The sequence below is a fragment of the Etheostoma spectabile genome, chromosome 21 (genome assembly GCF_008692095.1).
Source record: "Etheostoma spectabile isolate EspeVRDwgs_2016 chromosome 21, UIUC_Espe_1.0, whole genome shotgun sequence".
Classification (NCBI taxonomy): Eukaryota; Metazoa; Chordata; class Actinopteri; order Perciformes; family Percidae; genus Etheostoma; species Etheostoma spectabile.
Window position 1 is genome coordinate 7807964 of NC_045753.1, and position 10142 is coordinate 7818105.

Genomic DNA, 10142 nt, shown 5'->3' on the forward strand with positions numbered 1-10142 from the left:
TGTGTGTGTGTGTGTGTGTGTGTGTGTGTGTGTGTGTGTGTGTGTGTGTGTCAAAGATGACGTTTAGTGTAGCAAATGTATTTTATTTTGTTGTATATGCATAGTTCCATGATTAATTACGAACAAAAGGTGGCGGTATTTTGCAAAAAGCTATCAATCGGAGAAAAAATGGGGGAAGAAGAAGAAGAGGAGCGCGCCGGATGAAAACATTGCACCCACAGACAGAACATTTGCACCGAACTGAGAGGCTGTCTGCGCGTGTGGCTGGCTTCTTTCACGCTTTCATTTAACGGAGACGTCTGCGTAATAAAAGAGCTCAAATGGTGCACAAGTGTTGCGTTGATTCATGCTGGAATACTAAACGCCCGGACCTCGTCTTTCATCGGTTCCCACTCGGCGACCCACATAGACTGAGGCAATGGCTGCTGGCTTTAAACATGGACGTAAACACTCCGCTCCACGTTCTCAACAAGCGGTTCGTGTGCCAGAAGCACTTTGATCCGGACGACTACTACGACTGCCTGGCCGAGCCGACCCGCCGGTCCCGGCTCCTTAAGTCCACCGCCGTCCCAACTCACACCTCTGAGACACGTGACCCCCCCGCCAGTGTTAGTTACCTGAAACAACTGGTACGTTGTAGCTGGGGTGTAGTGGTTGTTTTCGTACTGGAGGGAGTTGTCGTTTAACTGCTAGGCTTGGTTTTAGAGATCATTGTATTTAAATTAACACAAAACCACCGATGTTTTTTTTCAGTTGGCCTACCTAATGCTGACTTGCCATTGGTGCACATTTTGATATAAAATTATACTAAATCTGTTTGATGTAGCACACTTATTTCGGTTAATAATGAGTAGGCCTAATAATTCATGTGAATGTAAATGTAACATGACCCAAAGATTTAAAGTACAATGGGCCTTCCATTTGTGTCCTGAATAAAGTTATATTAAATCAAAGTGTACAGGCAGGTTGATGTCACGAAGAAAATGGTCTTAATGAGCAAATTGTCTCATTTAAAATGAATGGCGTAAGGCATGACAAGTAAGTCAGTAAAACAAAAAAGTGTACTTGACATATGACCGGAGGTGTGCTTTCCTCGCTCCTCGTAGCAACGACAGGCCGGAAATTGACTTCGAAAATAATTCTTCCATGAGGACTAATGTAGCTAGTAGTAGTAGCAGTAGAAGTTGGGTTTCCGTATCCAACTCTCTGCTGTGTTGTCAACTGCTATAGCTGTTCTCACGACCGGCATGGGGGACGGGTCGGGATGCGGGTTTTCAGCTTTCCATCATGGAGGCAACACAAGGTGAAGTTGGGTCTCCAACTTTCAAATACATTCATTATTTTTCTTTTATGGCTCTCGGCGATCGGCCCCTATTTTAAACAATAAAGAAAGAAAGACCAATTTTTCTTATAAATACTTTAGTGTTTTTTCTAGCAGAATTTATCTTTATGAGCAACTTAATTATTTATATATTTTATATATATTTTGTATCGCCCCACATTTCTCAAACCTAAGTTACACCCTTGCAGCTGAGGCTGAATCTGCCAATTAAACACAATGCACACTTCTTCTGCAAGTACAGAAAGACACATACAGTAGGTGCACTGTTGACACACTGCTGCCCATAGAGCACTGGCTAGAAGGACGTATCAGTTTTTTTTAATTATATGTAACTACAGTTATGTTTTGTATGCCAGTTGCATGTTAACTTTGGAAATATGTGATTTTCCACATTACTAACATTCTTGGGAGAACCACAATAAACTGTGGTTTTGTAAAAAGACAGGTTGCCTGGTAATTAGTCCCGAAGAGTTTGTGTGTTGACTAATGTTATATCTGTTTTGCCATCTAAAAGTAATTACTACTCCACTTTTTTCATTTCCGGATAATGCTGTTTGCCAATGAATACTGAACCAGCTGTATGTCAGTTTATGGCACAGAGCAATGAAACTACTCGATCTCTCTTTGTGCTTCTCTCCAGGGAAGACCCCCCACAAAGAAAGCCACAGTGCTGCACAAGGTGAATAAATCCCCGCCAGCCCCAACAGGACAGGATGGTGAGGCCCTTGAAAACACACACACACACGCACACACGCACACACGCACACACACACACACACACACACACACACACACACACACACACACACACACACACACACACACATACACACATTTCCTTTCATTTGTTTTGAATTCAACAAGCAATTTGGTGTATTTTAAATGAAAATTGAAAGTAACATGCAAAATGCTACTTTCAATGCAACACTGAAAGTACATTTTAATATTTGTTTATTCATCGCAAGTACACAATGTCATCACATATTTTCCTCATATTGTGCAGCCCTAACCCCACAAACACACACACACACACACACACAGTGGTATAAGTTGTTTTATTGCCATACATAATCAGATGTCAAGCAGTTACTTGGATGTATTTAGGAAACATTCTTATGTCTCAACATAAAGTATATTTTGACACCAGATGTCTACACAGGGCCATAATATTTTGTGGGTGACATTGATTTATCCTGCAAAGGCCAACTTTACTGGAATTTGGTGCTTTTTAGGGAATATTAGAAGCTGCATGCAGTACATGTACACACAAACATCCCCCAAAATCTTACTTTAGCTGTATGATTCCTCTGTTCCTTCCTTTGTAAAGCTTTTTCATGGGGTGCGTACTTGGAGAAGGAAACATCTCTTGCTGCATCAGTGTCCTGCTTCAGACATGTGAGTCCTATCTGCAAAGTGTTATTGGAAACTGGAGCTGTTCCAACACCAATTTTTCATGAACATGCTCATCGGCCGATGCCGAGTAGCGATTCGATACAAGGCAATAGAATATGTTTTTTGTTTATGTTTTTTTAATAGTATATTGCTGACCCTCTATGGATGTGATATGATTGCAAGCATTGTTGTATGGCCTGCCTCAAGTCAAATCCTTTGTAAAACATGAAGAAATGCATACTGAGAATGAATGCCATAGAACTTTCTTTTATTATTTAGTTTGACAGTCATTCATAATGAAAAAAAGAACATAAATTAACTACATTAAAGTAGAATTATTTCGAGTCTAAATTACACGGTTTTGGATCGGTGCATATATTTGTGTACTTGCAGTTACATTTCCAGGTCATTCTGAGATCAAATGATGATAAAATGTTGGCTTTAATATTATTGCCAACATAGGTTTGAATTTAGACGTGCACACACAGCCTTTTAAACTGTAAAAGATGAAAAACCTAGTCCAACATATTTAAAAAACAATGCATTTCAAAACTAATAGTTAAATGCTAGAAGGAAACTATATGTGAACGTGATGATCTGACCTAACCCGTGCAGGCTCCCCTGTGTGCCCAGTGGGATGACATCACCATGGGGATGAAGGTGGAGGTTCTGAACACAAACGCTGTCCTGCCCAGTAAAGTCTACTGGATTGCTACTGTCATCCAGATTGCAGGTGTGTACATCTTGCTTGTTTTGCATGTGGTAATTTTTACAGGCCATTCCTGTATGGAATTATCTGTTTTGTGATTATGAATTCTAGCAGTAGTCATATTTTCTTGTTATTCATATTTAAGATTCTCTGTGGAGTTTTTGGCCCCTTGTAGCACTTTGGGTCTTTTTTGTTTACAAGTTTGTCCCCCGCTTTGTTTGTTCCATGCAAGCATGCGTGTGCAGCGGTACACATTCTTGCCAATGGTTTTTGCACTGTTCCACTCATCTACAGGTGTTGTTAGCATGCCAAGGCATAGAAGATGAAACATGGGTGTAAACTATCCTGGATACAAAATACATTAAAAACTTTGCCAATGTTTTATCATGAAGGAAATACATTCAACACATTTGCTAGACCTCAAGGACACAGAATTAATGTAAACGTAACTTTGTGTCTTTTACAAGAAAACTCTACGAACACATTTAACATCTGTAATAAAACTACGGAGATAAGGCAGGCTAGCATCCTCTAGAGGCTACAGTAATTATTACATGACACACAAACGTTGGCTGGACAAAAACCACACGGATTTTGTTCTTATAGCATACCTAGTCTGGCTATCACCAGAACAAGCTCAATCTTTTAAGATTAAACGTTAGTCTGGGGAGTCTGATCTTTATTTTCTCTGCAAAAGAGGCGTGATCAATGTGCATAGTTCAAATGACTCTGTACTCAATTGGATAGTATTTCCAACGATCCGGGTGACGTACTTTGCAGACAGACTGGAGGAAAGGCCATTGGTCAGCCAGAACATGTGAATTTATTTATCTGTTGAAACTCCACAGAAAATGTTAGTGCAGCGTGCCCAGGAGTTGTCAGTGTACCATGGACTGTACCAAAGTGTTGGCGGACATGAAGGGCGCTTTCACACTTGCCTCGTTTAGTTCGGTTGAACCGCACTAGAGTTTGTTTGCCCCACTACTGCAATTACTTTGGGCAGCTGAAAACATGACAATTGCACTGGGGTGCGCACCAAAAGCGGACCAAACAAGCGTACCGAGACCTGTTTGATGAGGTGGTCTCGTTTGTGGTGAGAAAGTGATCCGACCTCGAACCGCAGCAACTGTATACTCTGCGAGTCTGAGCTAATGTGCTTAACAATCCACGGTGTGGCAGAGCAGCACTCGCATCTTTGTGGTCTAACCAGCCGCCGCTAAAGTTGAAGACAGACAGGTCAGAGCAAAGTCTTGGTGACCAGAGCAGACGTATTAAAGCCTCTTGCAAAACAATGTCTGATTATTTAAATGAAATGAGATGGTTTGACCACGCAAAAAATATCCACTCGTTCTTCCTGTAATTTTTTTCTTGCTCCCGCCCCAGACATATCCAATCAATAAAAGGCACTGACACACCAACCCGATTATCTGCCATCTGGCGAGGCCGGTGACTCGAGTCTGTTTTGTGTGTTCCGTGCCGTCAGCCGAAGGAGCCGTCGTCTTTAATTTGGCCGATTCAACAAGTCAAATCGGCCAGTGGGCAGTCTGACTTAATGACCAATCTGATTGGTGGAATTCTAGCCCTTGATGGGCAAATCAGTGCACTGACTAATATTGAATAATGTCCACCAGTTGTGGAACATCTGCGGATCCGGAACGGTGGTGGAGTCAGTAGGTTTCCATTAAAGTCAATGTGGGTATTTTTTATTTACTGCGGAGCGGCTGCGTTCCGACTCCGTCCCAGCTCCTGGGGTTCTAGTCTACATGAATTTGCAAGATCTCGTGGGTCCTCATGACTCAGCCTGTCAGTCATGGCCGCAGCCATTCCGCAACAAATCCGGACCTGGTGGGTATTAACTGACGCCGGATCACGCAGCCAACAAGCAAACGTTCTGCCCCAGTGGAAATTGGGAGTTATGTTAAAATGTAAAAATGAAATGAAGACAGATTCAGCATCTGTATGGCCTGTTTCTATCTTAAAATGTTTTCAGACTTTTCAAACTATTTTCATTGGATTTTTTCAGGTGTGAAACCGAACCAAGCGATAATCAATCTGAGTTAACAAAGTCATCAACTGATCCGGACCAAAGCAAACAAACTATAGGTGTGAAAACACCCAAAGACCAACCAACATTGTCGCACATTACTGTTAAAATTAATTTGGGATAAAGGTTTCCAATAAATAACCAGTGGAATATAATCAAAAGTAAAGTTAAATCCATAATCAGAAGATACTTTCCATAAAAAGTTGATCCATAGTAACTTCACTCTTTCCTTCCTCCCATCCCTTGTCTCCAGGATACAAAGCCCTGTTGAGATATGAAGGCTTTGAATACGATTGCAGCCATGATTTTTGGTGCAGCCTCGTTTCGGGAGAGCTGAACCCGATTGGATGGTGCGCCATGACGAGCAAGCTGCTGGTGCCACCACAAGGTGATAACTCAAACCTGAACCACAGCGTTCACTGGCTCCCTGATGGCATTAGGATCTGTCCTGGTTGGGCCCGCACTTACAAAACATAGAATGAATCATCAGGATTAGGACTGGGCAATATATCTATATTGATATATGAGGCTAGATGACGTCCTTAATTTTGGACATCGTAATATCTTAATAGGACATAAGTGTTGCCTTTACAGGTTTTAAAGGCTACATTACAGTAAAGTGATGTAATTTTCCTAACCTACTAGACTGTTCTAGCTGTTCTATTATTTGTCTTTACCCACTTTCATGACCAGTCATGATATCCACTTTACTGATGATTATTTATCACAAATCTCATTGTCTGAATATTTTGTGAAAGCACCAATAGCCAACCCTACAATATAATCGCAATATCAACATGAAAACATTGTGATAAATTTGATATCTTCTTATTGCCCAGCTCTAATCAGGATTAAAATAGCAAATACTGATCAAATCAAATTAGCTGTGATTGGATACGTTCTAATTTGATGACAAACTGTGTTTGTAGATGTGAAGCAGAACATCCCGGACTGGAAGGAGTATCTGATGGCAAAGCTGGTGGGGGCCAACACTCTACCTGTTGACTTCTACCTGAAGGTAAAACTGAATGATTTGGCTCATAACTCATCTGGCTTGTACATATGAAGAGTATGTGGAATTCAAATTACACAAATTGTTTAACTTCAGTGAATTATTGAATGTCTGTCCCTTTGGGGTCTTCCATCGGTCCTCTCTCTAGTTGGCAGAGAACATGAGGACCTCCTTCAGAATAGGTATGCGCGTAGAGGTGGTGGACCCCAAACACGTGAGTCGGACCCGCATGGCCGTCATAGACTCCATTATTGGTGGCCGCCTGCGGCTGGTGTACAACGACCAAAGCGACTCCCCCGAAAATACTATCTCTGATTTCTGGTGCCACATGTTGAGTCCCCTGCTGCACCCGATAGGCTGGTCCAGCACCGTGGGTCATGCTATTAAACCACCTGGTAAGTCTGGGATTTAGGTTTTTTTCCATAGCAAGAAACCCACAAGAAATGACATGGGTAGTACAACAAAGCATACATTTTTTAAGTGTTTTTTTTTTTCTTTTTTTCTAGCAAGTGTGGATGCTGCTGCCAGTGGTTGGAAGGGTAACTGTGACAGTTCATTCCTACTCTTTAAAAAGGTAAGACAAATGTCATTGCCCAAGAAATAATTTATGAAACGATTCAAAAAGCAAAAGTAGACTGAACAGCTGCTTGTAGTAATATCCATAGATTTATTTTCTCTTCATGACTCGGTCAGAAACACTTTCTAATCTACTGTCCTTTGGTGATGCTTACATCTTTACAATTTGTATGTAAATATTATATAAAAACTGGTAGTGAGGAAAGCAAATGAGGGTACACGCAGAAGGTTCTTCTCAATTTTAATCTTTATCTTATCAATCAATACACACAAGAGAAGACATTATTTTACACAAATTTAAGTGACGCTCACACTGCTGCACAAACCCATGCAGCGAATCACCAGATGGGTTTTTTCTCGTCTGAATGGGCCCTATTTAATGAGTAATGGCTAACACAACACACACACGCATAACGTCAAGGTGTGTTTAGATTCTTGGCATGTGGCTGTTTGCCAGAAAACAAATTTAGTTTCAAAAGAAGCTGGAGGCAGCAAAAAAATGCTATAAACACTATTTAAACATAGTAGTCTGTAGTCTGTAGACCCTGAATCAGTAGTCTGCAGGTTTTCACGTCACCACTGTATGATCTGCAGCCCAGGTTTGTTTACATGGAGGGAGCTTTCTTTGAGGAGGGGATGAAGCTGGAGGCCATTGACCCTCTGAACCTGGGAAGCATCTGTGTGGCCACTGTACACAAGGTAAGACAGCTGTTTTTGGTTGGTTTTGTGTGTTGTGTGTGTTAGATCTTGTTTAGACATCATCAGACAGACTATACTGATCTTCTGGAATAATTAGGTGGTTATGAACTGTGTTGCCTTGTCCTAAATGCGTAACTCATACGCTGTTGTTCTGTGTGTCTGACTCTGCTGCCCTCCACTCCTCCCAGGTGCTGTTAGATGGCTACCTGATGGTGGGTATAGATGGCACCACATCTGACAACGGATCTGATTGGTTTTGTTACCACGCCTCATCTCATGCCATCCTTCCCATAGACTTCTGCAAAAAGAACTTTATCCCTCTCACGGTACCTCTAGGTAAATCTAAACATACCTCCATTCCATCTCTGCTGCAGCTCACTGCTGTGTCTCCAGCCCTCGTGCACTTTCTGCTGAAAAAATAACTCAAGCAGCATACTGTTAATGGAAATACTTTCTGATTTCTCTGTCTTGGCAGGTTATGACTCTCAGACCTTCACCTGGGACAAATATCTGAAGGATACCAATGCTAAAGCTGCACCGGCACAACTATTTAACGCTGTAAGAAAAAAAAAGTCCAACCCTGTGCTCTCTGTTTAGCGACATAGCACTTAGTCACAACTTCAACATAATGGGAAACCAAGACAGTCCTTTTTCTGAACACACCTTTAAACGTATACATGCAAATACTACACAATCTTTCTATTAGTTTGTTGTTTTTGGCACAAGAAGGAACTTAATGAAACAGCATATGAAACGCAGTTGTTTTATTTTCCTCAGGATTACCCGGGTCATGGCTTCTCCCCCAACATGAAGCTGGAGGCGGTGGACTTGATGGAGCCGCGGCTGATTTGCGTGGCCACCGTGAAGCGCTGCGTGGGCCGCCTGCTGCTTATCCACTTTGACGGCTGGGAGGATGAGTTTGACCAGTGGGTGGACCACCAGTCCCCAGACATCTACCCGGTCGGCTGGTGCGACCTCATGGGCTACCAGCTCCAGCCGCCTCCGGGACTCGGTAAATGCCCCCATTTAATAGCATAACACCCCCCCACTGACTGGTGGTCAGTGCTGTGTAGATGTTTTTGACCCTGAATAAAAGTGATGGGTGTTTCATTCTGTTTTCCAGTTGATTTAATGGAAGGCCAGGCGGCACAGAACAAAAAAGGAAGAAAGAGTAAGTTTTGACTCAGAAATGTATACATGGAGTCTTGCCACAAAAACAGATTACTCAACATATTTAGTGTTTTCTTCCATCTGATGGTTTATAACAATACTTTCACTTCCTTGTTTGGTTTAGGAAAGAAGAATGCGAAGAAGAGGCTCTCTCAAGACCAAGCTAAGGATGATGCTGGTCAGCAGCCTGAGGCCGCTGGCAGTTACAGTCCTTCAGGGCTGGAAGTTTGTAGTCTTGCTCCAAAAGTGCCTCTCATCCAGCTCAAAACGGAGCCAGAGGAGCACGAGAGTAAGTGCACAAACCTGTACAACATGCTGTTCTCTTTTCTCATTTTTTATGACACAATTTTGGTAATTTGCTGACTTAATTCTTTCTCTGTAGTCTTTGCTGTGCAGGTGAAAGTGGAGGAGGTGGAGATGGAGCTGGAGACCCCCACTGATGCTCCACACAACCCTCAACAAGTCCCTCTGGGTATAATCAAAAAGGAGTCAGGAGGGCAGCGGAGTAAGTCGGCACCGCATCGTTCGCCAAAGCAGAGCAGCTTGGACAACGTAGCGTGTGAAATGACGGAGCAGAGTGAAGCTGCAGCAGGAAGACGGGAAGACTCTGGATCTTTAGAAGAGAGCTTCACTGGAGAAAGTAACATGGAGCAGAGCCGAGGAGAAGACAGTGAGAGCAATACAGGGCAAAGAGATGATGACTCTGTGATGGAGTAAAATAAGTGGTTAAAAAAAACCTATTGTGGTAAACAAAAACCCCACTGTAGACAAAATAAGACAAACAGCAGGCTGGGATATTTAGAGCAATTACAAAAGATACATCAGTTGGGAGAGTTAGTGCAACTTTTAATGTCTGCTGGTTTAAAGTTATGATCCTTAACATTTCAGTCCTGGCTGATACGGACAACACACGTGAGAATAGTTTTTTAGGGTAACCGAATAAACAAAAAAATGTTTAAAGGAAGAAGTCAGACAAAAGTCATTTTAACTGCAAACTGATTTCACGCAGCACAGAACTATACTAGGAGTTTATTACCTTGCAGAGGAGCTGGAGGTATGCAGCGTGTTTCATGCTGCTCTTCATCTTACCACTCGCTGTGGCTGCTCTCTCTTGTTTTCGCAAGTTGCACTTTTAATCGAAACTGGCATTAACATTAATACAGCTCTGATACGGCTGTGGGAGAGTCAACCGCAAGTG

The 10142-nt window shown here is 42.2% G+C and overlaps 1 protein-coding gene across 3 annotated transcripts in view; it reads left to right on the forward strand.

Moving 5' to 3' along the window:
* Positions 1–9753, forward strand: part of l3mbtl2 (L3MBTL histone methyl-lysine binding protein 2) — a 24999-nt gene extending 15246 nt beyond the window's left edge. The window contains exons 1-15 of one of the 3 annotated variants that reach the window (XM_032501650.1): positions 272–629; positions 1983–2058; positions 2670–2737; positions 3350–3467; positions 5741–5875; positions 6417–6505; positions 6648–6894; positions 7006–7073; positions 7670–7774; positions 7963–8110; positions 8250–8332; positions 8552–8786; positions 8898–8945; positions 9069–9233; positions 9327–9753. In XM_032501650.1, coding sequence (XP_032357541.1) covers positions 321–629; positions 1983–2058; positions 2670–2737; positions 3350–3467; positions 5741–5875; positions 6417–6505; positions 6648–6894; positions 7006–7073; positions 7670–7774; positions 7963–8110; positions 8250–8332; positions 8552–8786; positions 8898–8945; positions 9069–9233; positions 9327–9661 — 2229 coding nt within the window. In that variant the 5' untranslated portion in view covers positions 272–320 and the 3' untranslated portion in view covers positions 9662–9753. Of the gene's footprint in view, positions 1–271; positions 630–1982; positions 2066–2664; positions 2738–3349; positions 3468–5740; positions 5876–6416; positions 6506–6647; positions 6895–7005; positions 7074–7669; positions 7775–7962; positions 8111–8249; positions 8333–8551; positions 8787–8897; positions 8946–9068; positions 9234–9326 lie in introns of those variants that run through there. The other 2 variants (XM_032501648.1, XM_032501649.1) reach the window with 2 other exon arrangements.
* The last annotated feature ends 389 nt before the right edge of the window (positions 9754–10142 follow it).